The 24143-nt window shown below is 35.9% G+C and overlaps 1 protein-coding gene across 3 annotated transcripts in view; it reads left to right on the top strand.

The window, feature by feature from the left end:
* The window catches only part of DMXL1 (Dmx like 1), a 129882-nt gene extending 111974 nt beyond the window's left edge, over window positions 1-17908 (top strand). For all 3 annotated transcript variants that reach the window (XM_040241687.1, XM_040241688.1, XM_040241689.1), the window contains 5 exons: window positions 3190-3282; window positions 5612-5703; window positions 11692-11744; window positions 12806-13023; window positions 14706-17908. In XM_040241687.1, the coding sequence (XP_040097621.1) occupies window positions 3190-3282; window positions 5612-5703; window positions 11692-11744; window positions 12806-13023; window positions 14706-14930 (681 nt within the window). In that variant the 3' untranslated portion in view covers window positions 14931-17908. The remainder of the gene's footprint in view (window positions 1-3189; window positions 3283-5611; window positions 5704-11691; window positions 11745-12805; window positions 13024-14705) is intronic.
* The last annotated feature ends 6235 nt before the right edge of the window (window positions 17909-24143 follow it).

Below are 24143 nucleotides of genomic sequence, written 5' to 3' on the forward strand. Positions count from 1 at the left end.
TGAGAGCATATAATTTCTTAATAGTAATTAGCAACATTCTTTGCTCCTTAATGGGAAATTAAAGGAGTTTAATCAAGAAACCTTTTAATCTAAAAACATGAGCAAATAAGAATATCATTTATATACTCAGGTTTTTCCATTGTGTCAATGTTATATTGTTACTAACTAATCTCTCTAATGCATCCTTCATATTGCCAACAAAGTTATGTAACAAATAGCATAGGGAGTTCCCTAGCTGTCCAGTGGTTAGGACTCTGCTTTCACTGCTAGGGCCCGAGTTCGATCCCTGGTCGGGGAACTAAGATCCCACAAGCCTCGCAACGTGGCCAAGAGAGATAAAAAAGGGAAAAAAAAAACAGCATTATATATATACACTGTAGATGAAATCATGTTGTCCTTTTCAAGAACCCACAGTCTCCTCATTATATCTAAAAGTCCATACTCTTAAGTGTGGCATTCAAGTCCTTCTACACTCAGAGTTATTTTATATATTTAACATTCTGACTGACCCGAATTCAATCCCTGGGTGGGGAAGATCCCTTGGAGAAGGAAATGGCTACCCACTCCAGTATTCTTGCCAAGAGAATTTCATGGGAAGAAGAGCCTGGCGGCTACCGTCCATGGGGTTGTAAAGAGTGGGACACACCTGAGTGACTAACACAATAATACTCTCCTATATAGGTTTTTTTAAGGCACAACAAACTCTTCATTATTATCTGCCTAGGTATCTTTAACAGGCAGTCAGCTTACTGTTAATTCACCTTTGCCATGATGGTACCCAAAAGCACAACACCCTAGCATGCTATCTCCCTTAGTAGAGAAGGCTGCTGGAGTAAATAGAACAGATAACTCATGCTACTTCACAATAATGCTGATCATTTTGTCAGAAGTCATTGGACATTGCAGAAAAACCAGGAGATAAAGGGAGCATTTAGCAGGGAAAAAATGACCTGTGAGGAATGATTCCTCAGATTCAAGAAGATCTTACACTGTAAAACAAGAACAGGATTCTATGAACCAAAGGCAGTAGAATAGTAAAGAAGTTTTAGAAATTAAAAACATGCAATTCCCCAAAATTAGGAGAGTAGAGGAACTACTGATTACAAGGACTGAATAGCAGAATGGAAGTATTTGAAAATCAAATTTGTGACTGGGAAGTACAAATCAGGAATTTATCCCATCATGAAAAAACCCAAGAAGTAAATTGAGACAAAGATCCAGGAAAATGCATAGAAGACCTTTAAAAGATATAGCAGAAGAATAAAAAGAAAAGTGATTTAAAGAGGAAACTTTGTATTAAAAGGAATAATAAAATAAAAATTTCCCCATAGCAAAAAATGGATTTTTAGAAAAAGAAGGGCCTACCAAATACTAGACCAGAAGTAATGAGAAGAAGGAGTAGGGGTAAAAATGTTTACCTACAACCTCTCCACCTTCCTATCTAAAATAATGACATTTGCCTCCTTAAAAATAGAGGTTGCTGCTGCTATCGCTGCTAAGTCGCTTCAGTCGTGTCTGACTCTGTGCGACCCCATAGACGGCAGCCCACCAGGCTCCCCCATCCCTGGGATTCTCCAGGCAAGAACACTGGAGTGGGTTGCCATTTCCTTCTCCAATGCATGAAAGTGAAAAGTGAAAGTGAAGTTGCTCAAGTTGTATCCGACTCCTGGTGACCCCATGGACTGCAGCCTCTGTCCATGGGATTTTCCAGGCAAGGGTACTGGAGTGGGGTGCCATTGCCTTCTCTGAAAATAGAGGTTACGAATAGACAATAGAACAGTATTCACAGAATTCTGATGGATAAGGAATGGAGCCAATGTCTGTCCAAACTCATGCAAATTTAATGGCAAAATAGACACATTTTTAAGTATACAGAGAATTAGCACATTCCATATACCCTTTCTGAAAAACGTACCTAAACTTACTCCATAAAACATAGAATAAACCACAGAAAGGAGAAGCCCTGGAAAAATAGCTGTAAAAAATATAGTAAACAATGGGTTAATATTCCTACTGTTAGCCCTGTCAGTCAATTTTGTAAAAAGATGATGAAAACAACAAAGAATGTGAACAGTTGACCAAAAAAACAAACAGAACCCTATTCATGATCAATAACCCTCACTAATAACTGAAGAAATGAACATTAAAATAAGGCTTTTCTGTTAATTGACAAATAGTAAAATTTTGTAGTATGCAGTGTTAACTAATGTGTAAGGGAAAATGGGTGTGTAAATTGATATTGCCACTTAGGATTTAATTTTGGTTTCACCTACCAATTTTAAATGATGCCCTTTGAACAAATTTTTTTTCTTTTTGGATATCTGTCCTATATAAATACTCAGAGGTATATATGCAACAGTGTTCAAAGCAGCATTTTTATTATAGGAAAAAATGGAAATTCTATAGAGAAAAGCTTTTAAAAAAATTACAGTACAACTATACAATGCAATACTACACAGCACAAGAAAGAGGTAAATTTGTATGTACCAGTGTGGAAAAATGGCTATAATAAGTAAAAAATATAATTGTAGAACTGTGTATTATCTTAATTTCATTTAAAAAAATCTTATATGTACAAGTGTTCGAATATTTGCAGAATAAATCTGAATGAAAACACATTGGATTATTAATGATTGTTATATCCATAGATGGGAGAAGGCAGAAGTCGAAATTAGACATTTAAGATCTGTATCTTATACTCCCTTACTGGATTATTTAATCGTCTTTCCAATCAAAATGCTCTGAGTTTCCATCAAGAATTCTTTTAGTATAATAAATTTTGTTTCATTTTACTTTCTACTGTTGTTCACCACATTTTCCTTATTATATATCTCTGGGAATCTTTCTCAAAATGAACCGTGTTTTACCTTATATATACTAAAATTTTATCACAAGGCTTAATGTGTAAATCCAGTATCCCATTTTTGGAGTACCTACAGAGAATATACAGACTAGGCTATTGGTTAGTATAATAAATTGGGGGTCTGATGTTGGTTTACTTTTCTCTGTCCTGGAATTTTTTAAAGCAGTAGCTAAATGTTTATCTGGACTAGATCCATGCATAGGTGAAATGAGAAGTCAAACAATTTATGACTCAGATGTTTAAGATTTACAATACGAGATTCACAGTGAGCGTAAAGGTAAATATGTACCTTTTATTTGTACTAAATGCTAAATTTTTTTCTCAAGTTTGGAATAGTTGACGCTGATGGATATTTAAGTTTGTATCAAACAAACTGGAAATGTTGTCCAGTTACTGGAAGTATGCCTAAGCCATACCTGGTAAGCCAAGATTTCCTACCTTTAAATTTTTTTAATTTTTATTTTAAAGAAATCAAGAATATATACTTAAGTATCAAAGCCAAAATGTAAAATCTATCTAGTCCTATGTATTCAGTCATACTACTGTAAGTTTCTGTCTGTATTATGTTAAAATTACTCTGTGAGGTATAGAAATCCTTAGTCTCCAGTAACTTGGAAAATAAACCTGTAAAGTGCCTGGTTCTGATGGCAAGGGGAAATCAGATATATGGTTACTAGAGGCAGGGGAAATTGGATGGAGGCAGTTCAAAAGTTACAAACTTGGAGTTATAAGCCAGTACTAGGGATGTAGTGTACAATATGATTAACATAGTCAATATGTTATATATGAAAGTTGCTGAGTAAATTCTGAATTCTCATCAAAGGAAAAATATTTTTTATTTTTCTTTTATATCTGTATGAGGTGGTGATATTGCTAAACTTAATGTAATCATTTCATGATGTATGTGAGACAGAACATTATGCTGTACTCCTTAAACTTATACAGTGCTGCATGTTAATCATTTCTCAAAACTGAAAGAAAAAAGAAAAGTAAAAAAAACTCACCAGAAAATATAAATAAATAATAAGAGTAGTGGATCAGTCACTTGATAAAGACCAAAGAAGTAAAATTGATTTAAAATGTAATAATTAGTCAAGGGATATATTTTTAAAAAAGAAAAGAAGCCTGTATAGAACCAACATGGTGCCTCTGGAGACCCATGCAACCATAGGTTACTCAAGTACCTTTCTAGCCTTACTAAACTGCAGTTGGCTGTGATACCTAAAAAGGATGATAAACAGACTAGTGCATCTAATTGTTTTTCTGCAGTAAATTTATACCTTATGAACAAAGCAGAAAAGATATCCTATAGCTGGTGCTATTTTCTTGTCCATCTCTTTAAAAAAATTAATAACATCTCTATTCAGGACCACAAAAACTTAATGAACCTTCCACAACTTCATAGAACTGTGAATTTATATTTGATAGATTCTTCAGTGAAGCCTTTTGTAGGACTAAGCAATATCTATCAAGAAAATAATTAAGAATGTGGGTTAATTCTGGTAGTTCACACTAGGTTAAATGCTAGAAGAAAGTACTGATCTAAGTGAAAGCAAGCAAGGGAGTGTTGGTGAGGGTACTTTGAAACTATTTATTTTTTCCTCATATTTTCATTCAGCCAGCAGATTAAGTGTACAGGTGGCCTTTGAACAACACAGGGATTAGGGGCACTGGACACCCTCGCCCCTCAATTTGAAAATCTAAATATAACTTTGCAGGCAGCCCTCCATATCCATGGTCCTGCATCTACAGATTCAACCAACCTTGGATCATATACTACTCTAGAGTGTATTTACTGAAAAAAAAAAAAAATCTGTGTATAAGTGGACCCATGTAGTTTAAACCTGTATAGTTCAAACCATGTTGTTCAAGGGAGAACTGTACAAGTTTATGTTCCTAAGGGGACTACCTTTTTATTTTTTTAACTTCCAAAAAGACAAATTAGTTTTAAAATGAACAGAATTTGCTTTTGGAGATTAAAGGAAATTTGTTTTAAAGACATATCGTCTAGCCCACTTGCAGTGGTGTTTGGGGGCAATGGGGAGTGACTGAAAAGAAAATTTTTTCATGGGATGATTTTGACATGTTTTAAAAATTCATTTTTTATCAAATGTCTAAACAGAAATAACTTGGCAATGTTTATAATTGACTAAATCTCTCATAATAGTTTGTTATTACTTGATGGAATATTGAGAGAAACATTGTCAATTTTCTAATTTGTTGACTATTAGTATTATGTTTTTATTTAACATATTTAAAAAAATATTTAAAAGTGTATTTCTGAAAATAAATAATTCAGTCTGAGATTATCTGAAATTCTAGTTTTTTTCTTCTAAGACAAACATTTTCACAAGTTTTCTAAGAAAAATATTTGAACTTAACCTCTTTTTGTTTCCCCTTGAACTTTTGGTTGAATAAAAGCAGAGGGCCTCGTAAAGGCTCATAATATATGCATCTTATTTAAGTAGCTCAGGAAAAGTGTATGTATGCATGTGTGTGGGGGGGGGGGAAGAGAGAGAGAAGTGGCAAATTTACAAATATGCCAAAATGGGGAACCTTGGTGAACTGGGGTGAGGGGTATATGAGAGTTCTTTGTATTACTCTTATATCGTTTCTGAAGTTTATAGGGGAAAGAACGCAGGGATTAAGTGAGCCACAAATTACATGATCACTTTTTGATTAATGCATCTACCTGCTTATAAAGTTTTTTGTGATAAGAATAACGTTTGCTGTTTATAACCATTCCAGACTTGGCAGTGTCATAACAAAACAGCCAATGATTTTGTCTTCGTTAGTTCTTCCTCTCTAATAGCTACAGCTGGTCTTTCAACTGACAATAGGTAAGAGATTATAACTGAAACTGAAATTTGTGGTGTGTGTAGCTAAGCTTTATTTTTAAATTACTTAATGTCCTTATATCTCAATAATGTTTTCACACTTACACCTTTAAATATTTTTATTACAGAGACTTGTTTCTTAGAGCACTTTTGTGTTTTAATTGTAAAGCTAAGGAAATTCTGATGACATTAAAAACAAAATCCCTTCCTTCTGGATTTTTGGTATTCTATTAATAATGTTAACTGTAGGAGAAAAGAATTTGATTTTGCTAAGAGTTTTTCTCTATATTATTTTATATGTGTTAAGAAAGCTTGAGCCAAAAAAAAAAGTATTCTTTATTGGCCCCACTGTTTAGTTAAACCCTTGCCATAGCCTGTGAGACCAATATTATCAGTTTCGTAATTAGAACACAAGAAATTCCAAAAGACATGTTAGTTGTGTATGGCACCCTGTCCCCATCTCCCCAAAACACTTAAATGTGGGGAAAAAAAATCTCGTTTCTCCATGTCCATGCACACTTTTGACTTCCCTCATACAGCTGAGTTTGAGATTAAGGCCTTCTGAAGTTGCTGAGCTTTTTATATTTGTCCTGAGGCCTCTCTTTGCACTCAAAGTGGGAATTTTAGGAATATGGAGTTTTCAACCCATCTTTCAAAGAAATTCTTATATATGTTTATGCCTCCTTTGTAACTCACAGAATGGAGTAGAAGCTGTTCCCTTTCATAGTGGGAATAAGTTTTCTTTTTGCTCAAGATTCCTTGTGTCCTGTTCTTTATTTCAGTTGAACTATTTAGATTAGAAAATCAGTGAATACAAAAAATAATTTCTATATTCAGATTTCATGTAGTATTCCTTGTAATTACACTTTAATCTGAAGCTTTTCATTTTGGAAGCTATTAGTTTTTAAAATTTTTGTCTAAAAATTAATTATACATAAGTATATTGGTTACGTGTATTTAGTGCCTTATAAATTTAAGAACTTTCTGTGTGAGTGAGATTCAGATGAGCTAGAATGAGACATACTGTTTTTTTAATTGAAGTATACTTGATTTACAATATTATGTTAGAGGTGTATAGCATCATTAATCAGTGTTTTTGCAGATTATACTCTATAGATTTTTACAAGATAATTATTATAATTCCCTATTCTATATACAGTGTATCCTTGTTTCTTGTCTATTTTATAATATATATGGTAGTTTGTATCTTTTTTTTTTTAAGTTTGTATCTATTAATTCCATATTCCTAATTTGTCACTCCCCCATCTTCTCCTCTTTCGTAACAAGTTTGTTCTCTATATCTGTGAGTCCGTTTCTGTTTTGTATACATAGTCATTTATATTATTTTTTAGATTGCATGTTGTGATATCCTATAGTATTTGTCTTTTTCTGTCTAACTTACTTCACTGAGCACAATAGTCTCTAGGTCCATCCACATTGCTGCAAATGGCAGTATTTCATTCTTTTTTATGGCTGAGTAATATTGTGTGTGTGTGTCTCATATCTTCTTAATCCAGTGTTCTGTTGATGGGCACTTGGGTTGCTTCCATGTTTTGGCTATTATAAAGTGCTGCTGTGAAAGTTGGGCTGCATATATCTTTTCAAAAGAGTATTTTCATTTTTTCAAGATATATATCCATGAGTGAAATTGGTGAATCATATGGTAGTTCTGTTTTTAATTTTTTGAGAAACCTCCATACTGTTTTCCGTAGTGGATGTACCAATGTACATTTTCACCAACAGAGTACAAGGGTTCCCATTCCTCCTCATCCTCCAACTAATTTTTTTTAGATTTATGTACTTTTGGACTGTGCTGGGTCTTTGTTGCTGTGCACGGACTTTCTCTAGTTGCAGTGGGCAGGGTCTGCTCTCTAGTTGCAGTGCATGAGCTTCTCTTTGCCGTGGTTTCTTTTATGGCAGAAATGGTCTCTAGGTGTGTGGGGTAAGTAGTTGTGGCACACAAGCTTAGTTGCCACAGAGCATGTGGGATCCTTCTGGACCAGCAGTCAAACCTAAGTCCTCTGCATTGGTGGGCAGATTCCTAACCACTAGACCACCAAGGAAGCCCCTCTCTAAATTTTTTTTATTGGAGACTTTTTGATAGCCCCTCTGACAGGTGTGAGGTGATTGCTCATTGTTGTTTTGATCTGCATTAGTGATATTGAGCATCTTTTCATATGCCTCTTAGGCATCTATATGTCTTCTTTGGGAAATTGTCTATTGAGTTACTCTGTCCATTTTTCTTTTAACAGGTTGAATCAGAAACCAGTTAAGATACCCAGCTGTGATTGATGTTTGGGGTTTTGTTTGTTTTGGTGGCTTTGTGTTTTGGTTTTGTTTGTTTTTTGGCTGTACTGTGCTGCATGCAGGATCTCAATTCTCAACCAGAGATTGAACTTGTGCCCCCTGCATTGGGAGTGCAGAATCTTAGACACTCAGCCACCAGGGAAGTCCTGTTCCACCCTTTTTTATCTAATTATATATATATTTTTAATATTGGGCTATATGAACTGTGTGTCTGTTTTAGGTGTTAACTCCTTGTCAGTCACATCATTTGCTTTTTCTCCCATTCAGTAGATTCTCTTTTCATTTTGTTGATGATTTCCTTTGCTCTGTAAAAGCTTTATGTTTAAATAGATCCCATTGGTTTATTTCTTTTTTGCCTAAGGAGACTGATCCAAGAAAATACAGCTATGGTTTATGTAAAAGAGTGTACTGTCAGTGTTCTCTTCTAGAAGTTTTATGATTTTCCATTCTTCCATTTAGGACTTTAAACGATCTTGAGTTTGTTTTTGTATATGGTAAAGAGGAGTGTTCTAATCTCATTATTTTACATGTTGCTGTCCAGCTTTTCTGCCACCACTTGTTGAAAAGACTGTCTTTCCTCCATTGTATATTCTTGACTTCTCTGTCATAGATTAATTGACCATAAGTCTTGGGTTTATTTCTGGGATCTCTATTCTGTTCCATTGACCTATGTGTCAGTACCACACTGGTTTATTTTTTGTTTTTGTTTTTTACATTAAGAACTTCAGTTTATTTAAAAAAAGAAAACACATCTTAACATGAAGGAAAAGACAAGCCACATAATGGGAAGATATTTGAAAACACAATTTTATTGTTTCACAGTCTCTGTGGAACAGGAATTTGAGAATGGCTTAGCTGAGTGACTTTTCCTTAAAGCTGCAGTGAAGATGTCAGTGGGGCTGTAATGATCTGAAAACTTGAGCTGGCAAATCTTCTTCCAAGATGGCTTATTCACAGGGCTCTTGGCAAGAACTTTTTTCCCTGACCCTTGTCAGGAGACCTCAGTTTCTTGCCACTTGAGTCTCTCTAAAGGGCTGCTTGAGTGACCTTATGACATAGCAGCTGGCTTTCCTACAGAGCAAGTGATTTCCAAGCCACTCTCCATATTCCCTGAGGTCTTTGTCTACTGGATGAGTTTTCTATATCTGGATGCCTCTTTCAGTAGAGGTATTTAAATTATGTGAATTTAATTATACATGCTTGTGGACCAAAGGGTGGGGATCCTGCTAGCATTGGAGGGTCTCCTGTGAGGTGTAGGTCAACAGTGGCTTGCCACAATGAGTTGGGAGCTCAGTATCACACTGTTTTGATGACTGTAGCTTTGTAATGTAGTCTGAAGTCAGGGCGTATGATTCCTCCAGCTCTAGTCTAATATCTAAAAATTACTTTGACAACTCAGGGTCTTTTGTAGTTATTTTGTTCTAGTTCTATGGAAAATGTCATGAGTATTTTGATAGGGATTGCATTAAATTTGTAGATTGATTTGAGTCGTGTGGTCATTTTAACAATATTAATTCTTCCAATTCAAGAGCACAGGCTATCTTACCATTTCTTTGTATCATCTTCAGTTTCCTTCATCAGTGGTGTATAGTTTTCAGAGTATAGGTCTTTCACCTCCTTGGTTATGTTTATTCCTAAATATTTATTGATACAAAGTTATTGTATTTATTGATGTGATCTTAAGTAGGGTTGTTTTTTACCTTCTTCTTCTGATATTTCATTAGTAGTATATAAAAGTATAGCATATTTTTTATATATAATCTTATATCCTGCAACTTTGCTGAATTTATTTATTAGTTCTAAATTTGGAGGGGTGAAGATTTTAGGGTTTTCGATATCATCTGCAAATAGTGACAGTTTTCCCTTTTCCTTTCCAGTTTGGATACCTTTTATTTCTTTTTCTTGTTTGCTATAGCTAGGATTTCTAGTAACATGTTAAATAAAAGTGGAGAGAGTGAACATCCTTGTCATGTTTCTGAATTTAGTGGCAGGCTTCCAGCTTTTCACTGTTGAGTATGATGTTGGTTGTGGATTTGTCTTAAGTGGCCTTTAATTATGTTAAGAACTGTTTCCTCTTTACACACAGTTTTATCATGAATGGACAACTCAATAGAGAGTTTCTGTGTCTTTTGAGATGATCATCTGATATTTATCTTTCTTTTTGTTTATGTGATGTATTATATTTTTTGATTTGCAAATGTCTAACCATCCTTGTGACCTTAGAATTAATTCAGCTTGATCATGGTGTATGATCTTTTTTATGTATTGTTGAATTTGGTTTGTTAAGATATTTTGTTGAGGATTTTTATATCTGTAGTTATCAAAGATACTGGCCTGTAATTTTCTTTTTTTATAGTGTCTTTGTCTGGTTTTGGTAGCAAGATAATCGAGGTAATGATGGCCTTGTAGAATCAATTTGGGAGTGTTCCCTCCTCTTCAGTTTTTTGGAATAGTTTAAGAAGGATAAGTATTAGTTCTTCATATATTTAGTAGAATTCCTATGTCTGGTCCTGGACACTCAGTTACCTGGAAGTTGCTTTTGTTTTGTTTCCCCTTCCGATTGATTTTCACTTCTAGTGATCAGTCTGTTTAAATTTTCTGTTTCTTCTTGATTCATTCTTGGCAGGCTGTATATTTCTAGAAACTGGTCCATTTCTTCTAGGTTGTCCAGTCTGTGGGCATATAACTGTTCATAGTATTATGATTCTTTGTATCTCTGTGGTATCAGTTGTTATTTCTTCTCTTTCATTTCTTGTATTGTTTACTTGGGTCCTCTGTCATCTTCTTGATGAACCTGAATAAGTTTGTTGATTTTGTTTTCTTTTCAGAAAATCAGCCCTTGTTTTCATCAATTGTTTCTATTAGATTTTGTTTTTAATCTCTGTTTGTTTTCCTCTCTAATCTTGGTTAAAGTTCCTTCCTTCTACTGACTTTGGGCTTTGTTTGTTCTTTTTCTAAAAGAAAAAGTAGATGGTAGGTTGGGTTGTTTATTTGAGAATACCTGTATTGCTGTGAACTTACCTCTTAGAATTGCTTTCTGCATTCCATAGATTTTGGGAAATTATGTTTCCATTTTCATTTGTCTCAAGGTCTTTTCTGACTTACCCTTTGATTTAGTTATTGATCCATTGCATTTTTAGTAGCATGTTGTTTGGTCTGCATGTTTGTTTGTTTTTCCTGTTTTTCTCTCTGTAGTTTATTTGTAGCTTCATACCTTTGTGATTAGGGACAAAAATATGCTTGATACAATTTCTGTTTTCTTAAATTTGTTGGCACGTGTTTTGTGACCTAGTATGTGACGTATTCTAGAGAACATTCCATGTGTGCCTGAAAAGGATGTGCATTCTGCTGTTTTAGAATATAATATTCTATACATACCATTTAAGTTGATCCATTGTCATTTAATACCACTATTGCCTTATTGACTTTCTCTCTGGATTATTTGTTCATTGATGTCAGTGGGGTGTTAAAATCCCATACTGTTACTGTATTATTATCAATTTCTTCCCTGTGTATTCTTTATTATTGTTTACTTTATATAGGTGCTTCTGTACTGGGTGTTTATATGTTAACATGTATAATATTCCTTTTGTATTGATCCCTTTATCGTTATATAATGTGAAACATTTTTATTCTGTTTTCAACTTTTTATGTCACTTAAGAAGTAATCTTTCTTTTTTTCAGAAACATATGTTTGTGGGACACTCTTGTAGCACCTGCCAATAGTTTAGTCCATGGTAAGTTTTGAAAGCATTTTATAAAAGTGATTTTTAAATGGATTTTTAAAAATGACACGTTTAATAGTTTGTGAGATTTATTTTGCTCATGGTAGCAAAGTATGAAAGCAGAAAAGTTTAATATGTGTAATTAACTTTAATGAAGGACAGTGGAACATAGATAATATGAAAATTGTTCATTGTGAATATCAGTTATAGTATTATATCCTCTCATACCACTGTTACTCAGCTTCATACTTGAAGTTACAACTAAAGCAATAAGACAAAAAAAGGAAATCAAGGGTATACATACTGGAAGGGATGAAATAAAACTGTGTTTATTCACATATTATATGATGTTGTAGAAAACTCCAAAGAGTATAGGGGGGAAAAAAAAACTGCTGGAACTAATGTACAGGGATAGCAAAGTCAAAGCTTTGATTCCAGATCAGTATACTAAAATCAGTTGCTTTCCTTTACACCAACAAATGAACATTTGGAAGTTGAAATTTAAAAAAAAAAATCACCATTTAAAATAGCACCCAAAATAATGTAATTCTGAAGCATAAATCTGTATAGCGTCTGTTGGGAAAAGTTACCAAAAAGGTAAAAACAGATTTGTTGAGGGTGGAGATGGGAATTGTGTTCAACAGAATCAAAGCCACGTTTGGTACAGGGCAAATTTTGCACACACATGTGTACACACACACCCCACTGAGTCAGTACCCTTCTCAGTACTCTGTATAATGCCTTCTGAATTAAAAGATTTTTTTTCCCCTACTCTGGCTGGTAAAAACAGGAACACAAATCAACCTGGATTTCCTTTCTTATGCTATGGCTGGAAAATCCTAAGCAGTAAGCTAAGTCAGTTGTGTGGCTCACCTAGTTTGTTTCTCATTTCTCAGAGATCATTCTTCAGTGCTTAGTTTCCAGTGTCTCATTCCATTGTTTCTTATGTATCACTTGATATTTTCATTGTTTTAGGCAGGAGAGTAAATCGAGTCTAGTATTCCACCTTGGCCCAAAGCCAGGAGTATGTTTCTTATGCTGTTATATAGTTTTTATTTTTATTTAATTTTCAGCTTTTGCATGTCATGATAGTGGAGCCACTGTTTTGGCATATGCTCCAAAACATCAGCTACTAATATCAGGTGGCAGAAAAGGTTATACATGTGTATTTGACCTTCGGCAACGACAGCAGAGGCAACTTTTCCAGAGCCATGATTCTCCTGTTAAAGCCATCGCTATTGATCCTACTGAAGAGTACTTTGTTACAGGATCTGCCGAAGGCAACATAAAGGTAATTATAGTAATGCCACAATATCTGCAATGTGAGAGGAAATTTTTGGAAACCTTGGATCTTTAATCATATTGAAGACACTTGTCTCTTTAAATGATAGAAATATTGACTCCTTTGTAGTCCACAAGATTAATTGCTATTTAATCTTTTAGTGAATAAAATAATATTTAACTTGAAAATTGCCCATTTTCCTGTTGTTTTCAAATGTGCCTCACTAATGGATGCAAACAAACTGGATTTTCTGTGGATATGGATATGAACATATTTCAGACATTAGTCTTGACTCCATGTTCAGAGTTACTGAATACAGTTTCAGGTACTGTGAAATATACTGACATTTTCCCTTATCCCAGATTTCTCCCCATTTTGTCATTCATAGTATCAGCATCCAACCACTTAGTGACTGATTCAAGAATATATGTACCTGGATAAGCTCTGCTTATAACAGTCTTTCTGAAATTCCACTGTTTCAAACTTAGAAGTTTGAATGTTAAGCAGCTTGTTAAAAATGTTAAGCACCTTGTTAAAAGTGAATCCCACTCCAGAAATACCATTGCTAGATTGTACCTCCATAACAAGTTGGTAAGTCCAAGGCTCAGAAGTGTGCACTTTTATAACACGGATATAGTGGTTTTGATGAAGGGTTCCCTGTCTGCACTTTGAAGGATCTGTAGGGTTAAGACTAGTCAACAGATTATTCTAATGGTCAGTAACTCACTGGGGGAGTCTAGTTTCTTAGAATCCATTAATTTAAATGCTAGTGAGACTACTTAGTACAAATAAGTTGGACTACTTTACTTTGTAAGGACTTCCATACTGTTTTCATAATTCTCAGCCAGAAAAAATTAACTAGAATTTCAAAAAGGTGTTTCTTAAAATCAAATATATATACCAGTTTTCATACAAAATTCTTTTTCGTTTGTTTGAAGCTAGTTTCTTATTTGAACTTTCCTCAGTTTAGAATAAGTTGTACTAGATGTTAGATTAGTTCTTTAGTATGTATTTTCATTCTGAGTTTGATTATTTAATCAAGTTAAAAGATTTCATAATATACCAGGTTGTATTCAGGAGTTACAGTTTTAACACTCATGTCTAGAGTAGTGTGAATTAATGAATTTCTCTGGGAAAAGAAAGAAATTTTTTTTTAATGAGATGTCAAAACATCAGAAAATTGTAATAATTTATCTTGCCACTGGAATATAGTTTTGCCTGATCTGAAGGCCTCTGGGTGTTTGGCACTTTCCTCTTTCCAGTGGTTCTGATTCCTTGGTGGATACTGTGCATTATGGAGAAAAAATTACCCTATTTATATAGGTACACAGCAGAATCTTTGCTGAGAGAGAAAATCTTCATTGTAGTTCCTACAGTATTACAAGTTTCTGTTGCATTGCATACCTAACCTTCTTGTATCTAAGTTTTCTCATTTCTAATGAAGGGTTTAAAATACTTACCTGTCTTACTGGATTAACTTTCGAAGAATGTAATAATATCAATAAGATTTAGAAAATTGCAACACTGTATACCAGAATCAAAATGTTGTAACTGTAGGCCTACACAGATTTTTCTCCATTTTTGTTTTAGAAATTCCTTATTTGTACACAAAGACAGGCCTAAATCTTTTGCTTGTATTTTTAAGGTATTTGTCAACCCCAATTTTTATTTTGTCCTTGATATAATTTCAGATTTGGAGTCTCTCTACCTTTAGTCTTCTTCACACCTTTATCAATGAACATGCTCGGCAGTCCATTTTCAGAAATATTGGAACCGGAGTGATGCAAATTGAGACGGGGCCTGCAAATCACATTTTTTCATGTGGAGCTGATGGAACAATGAAAATGAGAATACTACCAGATCAGTTTAGCCCATTAAATGAAGTGTTGAAAAATGATGTGAAATTTATGCTGTAACATTTTAACAATAAGATGTATAATTTATTACCTATTCCTTGAAGTGGCCAACACATATAATGTACGGTGATCATTCTCTATACCACAAATAAGCTAATGCTTTCTTGTTTTCATATTTATTTTATGGAGCTTTGCCCTTGATGCACTGATGCCTTAAAAATTAACAAGGTCATTCAGAATTAGACTACATTGCCTAAAGTAAAATGTGTAAGTAATGCTGTAATAATACATTTTATAGTATGTTATAGTGAGTATATCATAGTGTTAAAGGAGTTTTGTTTTGTTGATAAGTTCTTCTGCAGAGATCTCTGCATGAATTTGTTTCACAGTAAAAATACCCCTTTTTTTGCACCTTGTAAAGGCAGTTGCACCTCAGTCATCACTTAATTCACCACATTCTCACTCCTTTTTCAGACTTTCACATCTCAGACTCCTCTGTTAATTAATGATAGAATGATATTTGGGCAAGAGTCAAAAAATAATATCTCCATTAACACTGTCATTGGGACTTTAGTGATAAATGAGTCAAATGGCTCCTTATGTAAAGTTTTCATCAATTTTCCCTCTGGAGCCCAAGTTGTATGTGTGTGGTGGTGTGTATATATATATAATATATCTTACACATCTTATGTGAACTGTGTGTGTGTGTATGTGTATAAGAGAAAACTGCAAGTCTTTTCATTTGTTTTTGTGCCATAACAGCACCGCCACCAGAATAACAACTTTTTTGCAACTGGTTTTTTTTAATCTTCTTTTTTTTTTTAATTTTGAATTCTCATAATCTTCAAATAAATTTCAGGAAAACTTCCAAGATTATTAAGATTGCATTGAGTTAGATTAGACTTAGCAGGCAATAATGTTTCTGTGGTGGCATATATGAGACACTTAAGCTTATAAATTTGTCAAAGGATTTTTGGGCACCATACATTTTACTTAAATTTTATTTTACTTCTTATTTTTAGGTGCTTTTAGTCTCAAAGTTCTGAAAAACTTACAGCAGTGTTTTTAGAAACAAATGTGAAAAGTCAAATTAAATAGATAGTATTTACAAATGTAAAATACCTGCCAGATCTACCATTAATAGATAATAAACTAAACCTTATATTTTATTATTTTTTTGCCAAAATATATTATTTTATTATAAAAGTATGACCAAAATATTAAAAATGCACAATGCTTTTAACTTAAATGTGCTAACCCTATTTCTGTCTGTTTTGTGCTATACTTTTTCTGATTCAGAATTATAGAAAACTTGATAATACTTGATTTTAACCAAGGAGACTGGAGGCAAATGGGACTAAGTGTTTAAGCAACAACTATATACTACTTAGCTTAAATATATTTTGTTAACAGGAACATTAATAGAACATTTTTATGTAACAAAATATGGACAACTATTATCTTGGAAATTAAAGAGTCAAATGAAGCAAAGAAATGAAGGGCTGGTAAAATGAATTTTGTAATATCCTCAGGATACTTTTAAAAGTATATTGTTAAAAGATTTTGTAAATTCATACTTTTAAATGTGTTAAGCAAGTTGTGATGAAGATACTGTTATTGTGTAGAGAGTTTATGTGCACATAATAACCTGTACCTATAAATTGTGCAATACAATATGTGACTATTTGCCATGGAGAAATCTGTGACAGCATTGCAAATGATACTATTGTTTGATGTAGTTAATCTTAAATTATTCTTCAGTAATTTCTTCATGAATCAAGATTCAAAAGGCTTTAAACACTTTCAGTGAGATAGAAAATTTATTATTATGCTTATTAGGAAAAAGACATGGTGGATGAAGAATTAAGCATTTTAATTAAGGGTTTATATGAATAATAAATTATGTAAGCCTATATGTATTTACATCCAGAGTCATAATATTTTAAATAAACAATCATGCAGTGACTTTTTTTTTTAAGCATGCTATTGTTTTAAGTATGCTATTGTTTTAAGTAATAGTTATGCCACTTTAGTTGATTTAAGTATATGTGACATTTTAAATAGGAGAATTTCTGTATTTGTATTTGGTTAATGTAGGAAGAATTACATAATTTTCCCAGATTCCCTGTTGTTCCTTTTCTATAGTCTTTTTAACTTAATGAGTAAGCATTATGCAAAAAAGGTGAGAATAAAATGGTAAAGGTAGCTGGAATGTATGCTAAGTAAAAAATTATGTACGTATATGTAAAATTTTATCCACACTAATGGAGTGGATACAAATTACATTTTTTAAATTGTGTGTTTTCTGAGAATGAGGCTTTGTAATGGTAGAATTAACCACACTGTGAGCCTCATTTTCTAAAATGTAGGGTTTTTTTGTTTTTTTTTTTTTAATGTAGAATCATGGGACAGTCAATTCTATCATCCTTTCTGGCTCTCTTTGTCTTGCCCCAATTCATTTCTCCTTAAAATTTTTTTTTTTTTTTATAAAACCATTGCAGAATTTCTCCAACTGGTCTCAACGATCAGAACTTAAAAGAAAATCCTTACACAACATTAGAGTGGCGATGATCTTTTCATAACAGTGTTGACAACCCAGAAAGATACATATTACTAAACAAAAAGTTTAAGTGTTATATTGCAAGACACCACAATCCAAAGAACAGGTAGACAAGAAGTATATGTATAGTATATAGGGAAAATTTAATGCTCCTAATACAAAGAGAATTTTAAAATGATAAATAATGGGAAAATAACCACACCAAGCACAAATATGTTCATCCTCACTAAGAGTGCAAAGAATGTTTAAAAAAAAAAAACTGTGATACCACTGTTTATCCATCAAATTAGAATAAAGTCAAAACAGTGGCTTCAGTTTGGTGAAGATGCAAGGAAGTGAGCACAGTAAAACATTGCTGGCAGAACTAAACTGTTACAAAGTCATGTAGATACATATATAAGACTGAAAAACATACTTTCACTGAGCAATCTTTTGAGAAATTATCCTTTACAATAAAAATAGCTATGCATAAAAATAATATGTATACAGATGTTTATTGAGACAAATCTCAATGTTAATTCATGGGTAAATTGTGGCATAAATTTTGGTAATCCATACAACAGAATATTCTCTCTGCTCAAAAAATTGTTAGAATTGTATCAGTTCATCTGAAAAAAGTTGGTGAGAAAAAAATTTCAAAGTAAAAGGTGTTATATCCTATGTTGTTTCAGATTTTTTTTAGTCTTTAGTTTTAGTATGCATTATAGGGACATAGAAATATATATGGAAGAATACATGTGAAGCAAGACTCTAACATGGAAGGAAGGAGATAATACTTTGCTAAATGCCTTTAAACCCTGCTTGGTAACACGGTAGCAGAAGTAGTCATGTATGTGTTGGTGAAGAAAAGCTGTGTTTTCATACCAGATAGGACTTTGACAACTGATTTGTTGAGTGAAGTGGTCTTGTTTTAGGAATATTCCTCTTTGAATTGTTGAAAGATATTTTTTGGTGCTTGATGTTACTTTAGTAGAAAGGTTACAATGTTGTCCTTCAGAGTACTTGAAAAAAGTTGAATATAGATTACTTAAATGTACCTGTCAGCCTTAAAAATGTATATGGCTTTTGCTATTTTCAAAGCTAAATGTTTGGAGTTTTTCATGACTTTTTTTCCCCCTTCTGCTTGCTTGGTTGTCGCCTGAACTTCTGTGGTCTATAATTCAGGGAGCTAATGCAGAGTTGGAGTATAACATTATTTCACAAGGCTCCTTAGAACAAGAAAAGTTTTTTAATATTCTCTCACTGCAAATATGAGTGAAACAGTTTGGTGTTACAACTCATTTCTTTGCACAGTGGGAATGCCTTAATGTGTGTCATGCTAAGTCACTTCGGTCATATCTAACTCTTTGTGACCCTTGTGTGTGTGTCACTCAGTTGTGTCTGACTCTTTGTGACCCCATGGACTGTAGCCCACCATGCTCCTCTGTCCATAGAATTCTCCAGGCAAGAATACTGGAGTGGGTTACCATTTCCTTCATTTGAGATCCTAACTCCTGTACAATTGATTGCTTGGTATATAGGTATGACCTTTGTAACAGAATCTAAGCAGTACAATGTTATCAGCCCAGGATATGTGTTTTTAAAGTTTTAAAATCTATATTCCTCCCATATGCAAAACACTCATCACCCCACCGATAAACTCCACAGTGTTTTTATCCTGTTACTGCATCAGGGTTAGGCTTTTGAACTCCCAAGATCTCATCTAAATGAGGTTCAGCTGTATATGTGGCTCCTTACATGAGTTTCCTTAAGTATAGTGCTTCTCAGTTTAAAGACCCATGAAGTAATGAGGCAAGTTACTGGCCTCCTGTCTGTGAAACATACAATGGTGAGACAGAGAGAGTAGCTGTCTCCCATTCTAAAAGATGAGAAGTAACATTCATATGATGGTCTCTGGTCCAGAAGGATTCTGAAATTTAGGTGGGTACCTGTCACCAATTTCTTAAGTAATCCTATCCCCTGCAAGTATTTCTCCAGAGCTCTTGGCTCCACCTTTTGGGCTGTTTCCCCACCCCCCCCGCCGCCCCGCCCCGCCCCAACACACACACCTCTAAGTTGCTCTTGCCACCTCTTCTTAATATCTTTTGCTTGTGTTAGGTCCATACCATTTCTGTCCTTTATTGTGCTCATCTTTGCATGAAATGTTCCCTTGGTATCTCTGATTTTCTTGAAGAGATCTCTAGTCTTTTCCCATTCTGTTGTTTTCCTCTATTTCTTTGCATTGATTGCTGAGGAAGGCTTTCTTATCTCTCCTTGCTATTCTTTGGAACTCTGCATTCAAATTTGTATATCTTTCCTTTTCTCCATTGCCTTTTGCTTCTCTTCTTTTCTCAGCTATTTGTAACGCCTCATCAGACAACCATTTTGCTTTTTTGCATTTCTTTTTCTTGGGGATGATCTTGATCACTGCCTCCTGTACAATGTCACAAACCTCCATTTATAGTTCTTCAGGCACTTTATCAGATCTAATCCCTTGAATCTGTTTGTCACTTTCACTGTATAATCGTAAGGTATTTGATTTAGGTCATACCTCATTGGTCTAGTGGTTTTCCCTACTGTCTTCCATTTAAGTCTGAATTTAGCAATAGGGAGTTCATGATGTGAGCCACAGTCAGCTCTTGGTCTTGTTTTTGCTGACTGTATAGAGCTTCTTCATCTTTGGCTGCAAAGAATATAATCTGATTTCAGTACTGAGCATCTGGTGCTGTCCATGTGTTGTTGGAAGAGGGTGTTTGCTATGACCAGTGCATTTTCTTGGCAAAACTCTTATTAGCATTTGCCCTACTTCATTCTGTACTCCAAGGCCAAATTTGCCTGTTACTCCAGGTATCTTGACTTCCTATTTTTGCATTCTAGTTCCCTATAGTGAAAAGGACCTTTTTTGGGTGTTCTAGAAGGTCCTGTAGGTCATCATAGAACGTTCAACTTCAGCTTCTTCAGCATTACTGCTTGGGGCATAGACTTGGAGTACTGTGATATTGAATGGTTTGCCTTAGAAGTGATCAGAGATCGTTCTGTCATTTTTGAGATTGCATCCAGGTACCACATTTTGGACTCTTGTTGACTATGATGGCTACTCCATTTCTTTTAAGGGATTCCTGCCCATAGTTGTAGATACAATGGTCATCTGAGTTAAATTCACCCATTCCAGTCCATTTTAGTTCACTCATTCCTAAAATGTCGATGTTCACTCCTGCCATCTCCTGTTTGGCCATTCCTGTTTGCCTTGATTCATGGACCTAACATTCCAGGTTCCTGTGCAATATTGCTCTTTACAGCATGGAACTTTACTTCCATCATGCATCACATCCACAGCTGGGTGCTATTTTTGCTTTGTCTCTTGATTCTTTCTGGAGTTATTTCGCCACTCTTCTCCAGTTGCATATTGGGCACCTACCAACCTGGGGAGTTCATCTTTTTGCCTTTTTATACTGCTTATGGGGTTCTCAAGGCAAGAATACTGAAGTGGGTTGCCATTCCCTTCTCCGGTGAGCCACATTTTGTCAGAATTCTACATCATGACCTGTACGTCTTGGGTGGCCCTACACGGCATGGCTCATAGTTTCATTGAGCTAGACAAGGCTGTGGTCCATGTGATCAGTTTGGGTAGTTTTCTGTGATTGTGGTTTTCATTCTGTCTGCCCTCTGATGGAGAAGCATAAGAGGCTTGTGGAAGCTTCTTGACGGGAGAGACTGACCGAGGGGGAAACTGGGTCTTGTTTTGGTGGGCGGAGCCATGTTCAGTAAATCTTTAATCCAATTTTCTGTTTATTGGTGAGGCTGTGTTCCCTCCTGTTGCTTGACCTGAGGCTAAACTATGGTGGAGGTAATGAAGATAATGGTGATCTCCTTCAAAAGGTCCCATGCACACACTGCTGCACTCAGTGCCTCTGGTGCTGAAGCAGGCGACCACCGACCCACGCCTCCCCTGGATACTCCTGGACACTCACGGGCAAGTCTGGGTCAGTTTCCTGTGAGGGTCACTGCTCCTTTCTCCTGGGTCCTGGTGCTCACAAGGTTTTGTTTGTGCCTTCCAAGAGTCTGTTTCCCCAGTCCTCTTTATAAGTTCTGGTGGCTGTATGGTGGGGTTAGTGGTGACCTCCTCCAAGAGGGCTTGTGCCATATGCAAGTCTACACCCAGAGCCCCTGTCGCAGGCCACTGCTGATGCGTACCTCCCTAGGAGACACTCAGACACAGTTCTGGGTCAGTCTCTGTGAGCTGGGTATGCCTTTTGTGCCCTTTCTAGGGTTGAGCAGCTCAGGCGACCAGGTGCTTGGCAAGCACACTCTCCCAGGTGGACCCTGCATCTTAATCACCTCCCTGGTCCTGGCTGCTTGGCTTCCGTCTCAGGTGTGCTGAATGTCTCCTCTGGAGAGCTGATCTCAGGCTGTGACTCTTCTGGTGAAATCAGCCATACATGATCTCAGGGTGATGTGGTTAGAAGCTGGGAGCCTGCTCACAGTTTGGTGGAAGATGCCTTCTCTGGGACTGAGATTGTAGCAGCCCCTCACCTTCTGGCTCTGGCTGTTGCAAGCCTGCCTCTCTGCCTCTGGGCAGGGAGGGGCTGGTATGGAGCCAGCTGGCTCTCCTTTGGTATCCACTCAATCCTTTGTTCTGTGAGCAGGCCAGCTGTACCTTTCGTGGTTAGAGCCTTTCTTGGGAAAGTTCTCTTTTCCGCAGTTGCGGTTAGGCGTGTTTTCTGTGGTTTTGTTTTGTTTTGTCTTTTCTCTCTCGGTTATGTTGCCCTCTGAGATTCCAAAACTCCCCATAGACCTACCTGTGAGAGGGTTTCCTACTGTGTAGAAACTTCTCCTCCTTCACGACACCTCCCCAGGACAGGTCTCTGTCCCTAACTCTTTTATCTCTCTTTTTGTGTTTTCAATTTTGTCCTACCTCCTTTTGAAGAGAATGCGGTGCCTTTCTGGGTGCCTGGTATCCTCCGCCAGTATTCAGAAGTTGCTCAGCATTCAAATGATCTTTTGATGAATTTGTGGGGGAGAAAGTGGTCTCCCCATCCTATTCCTCCACCCTCTTGAAGCAGCAAGCAAGAATACACAGAAGAACTGTACAAAAAAGATCATGACCCAGATAACCACGATGGTGTGATCACGCACCTGGAGCCAGACATCCTGGAATGCGAAGTCAAGTGGGCGTTAGGAAACATCACTCTAAACAAAGCTAGTGGAGGTGATGGAATTCCAGTGGAGCTATTTCAGATCTTAAAAGATGATGCTGTTAGAGTGTTGCACACAATATGCCAGCAAATTTGGAAAACTTGGCATTGGCCACAGAACTGGAAAAGGTCAGTTTTCATTCCAATCCCAAAGAAAGGTAATGCCAAAGAATGTTCAAATATTGCACAATTGCACTCATCTCACATGCTAGCAAAGTAATGCTTAGAGTTCTCCAAGCCAGTCTTCAACAGTATGTGAACCATGAACTTCCAGATGTTCAAGCTGGATTTAGAAAAGGCAGAGGAACCAGAGATCAAATTGCCAACATCCTCTGGGTCATCGAAAAAGCAAGAGTTCCAGAAAAACATCTGCTTTATTGACTATGCCAAAGCCTTTGACTGTGTGGCTCACAATAAACTGTGGAAAATTCTGAAAGAGATGGGAATACCAGACCATCTGACCTGCCTCCTGAGAAATCTGCTGGTCAAGAAGCAACAGTTAGAATGGGACATGCAACAACAGACTGATTTCAAATTGGGAAAGGAGTACATTAAGGCTGTATATTATCACCCTGCTTATTTAACTTCTATGCAAAGTACATCATGCAAAATGTTGGGCTGGATGAAGCACAAGCTGGAATCAAAATTGCTGGAAGAAATGCAGATGACACCACCCTTATGGCAGAAAGTAAAGAAGAGCTGAAGAGCTTCTTGGTGAAAGAGAAGAGTAAAAAAGTTGGCTTAAAGCTCAACATTCAGAAAACTAAGATCATGGCATCCAGTCCCATCACTTCATGGCAAATAGATGGGGACACAGTGGAAACAGTGAGAGACTTTATTTTGGGGGGCTCCAAAATCACTGCAGATGGTGGCTGCAGCCATAAATTTCAAAGATGCTTGCTCCTTGGGAGAAAAGCTATGACAAACATAGCATATTAAAAAGCAGAGACATTACTTTCCCAAGAAAGGTCTGGCTAGTCAAAGCTTTGGTTTTTCCAGTAGTCATGTATGGATGTGAGAGTTGGACTATTAAGAAAGCTGAGCGCCGAAGAATTGATGCTTTTGAACTGTGGTGTTGCAGAAGACTCTCGAGGGTCCCTTGGACTGCAAGGAGATCCAACCAATCCATCCTAAAGGAGATCAGTCCTGAATATTCATAGGAAGGATTGATGCTGAAGCTGAAAATCCAATACTTTGGCCACCTCATGCGAAGAACCGACTCATTGGAAAAGATCCTGATGCTGGGAAAGATTGAAGGCGGGAGGAGAAGGGACAACAGAGGATGAGATGGTTGGATGGCATCACTGACATGATGGACATGACTTTGAATAGGCTCCAAGAGTTAGTGATGGACAGGAAGCCTGGCGTGCTGTAGTCCATGGGGTCACAAAGAGTCAGACACAACTGAACTGAACTGAATTCATTCTTTTTCTAAAAAAGTGGCCCATGTTTTAAATTGTTGTTCTCTCACCCTGTTTTCCTGGCTAGAAAAGTTTGAGCATGCAAAGACCTCTTTACATTTTGTACTGTTCCTGTCCT

Source organism: Oryx dammah, unplaced genomic scaffold (genome assembly GCF_014754425.2).
Source record: "Oryx dammah isolate SB20612 unplaced genomic scaffold, SCBI_Odam_1.1 HiC_scaffold_5, whole genome shotgun sequence".
Classification (NCBI taxonomy): Eukaryota; Metazoa; Chordata; class Mammalia; order Artiodactyla; family Bovidae; genus Oryx; species Oryx dammah.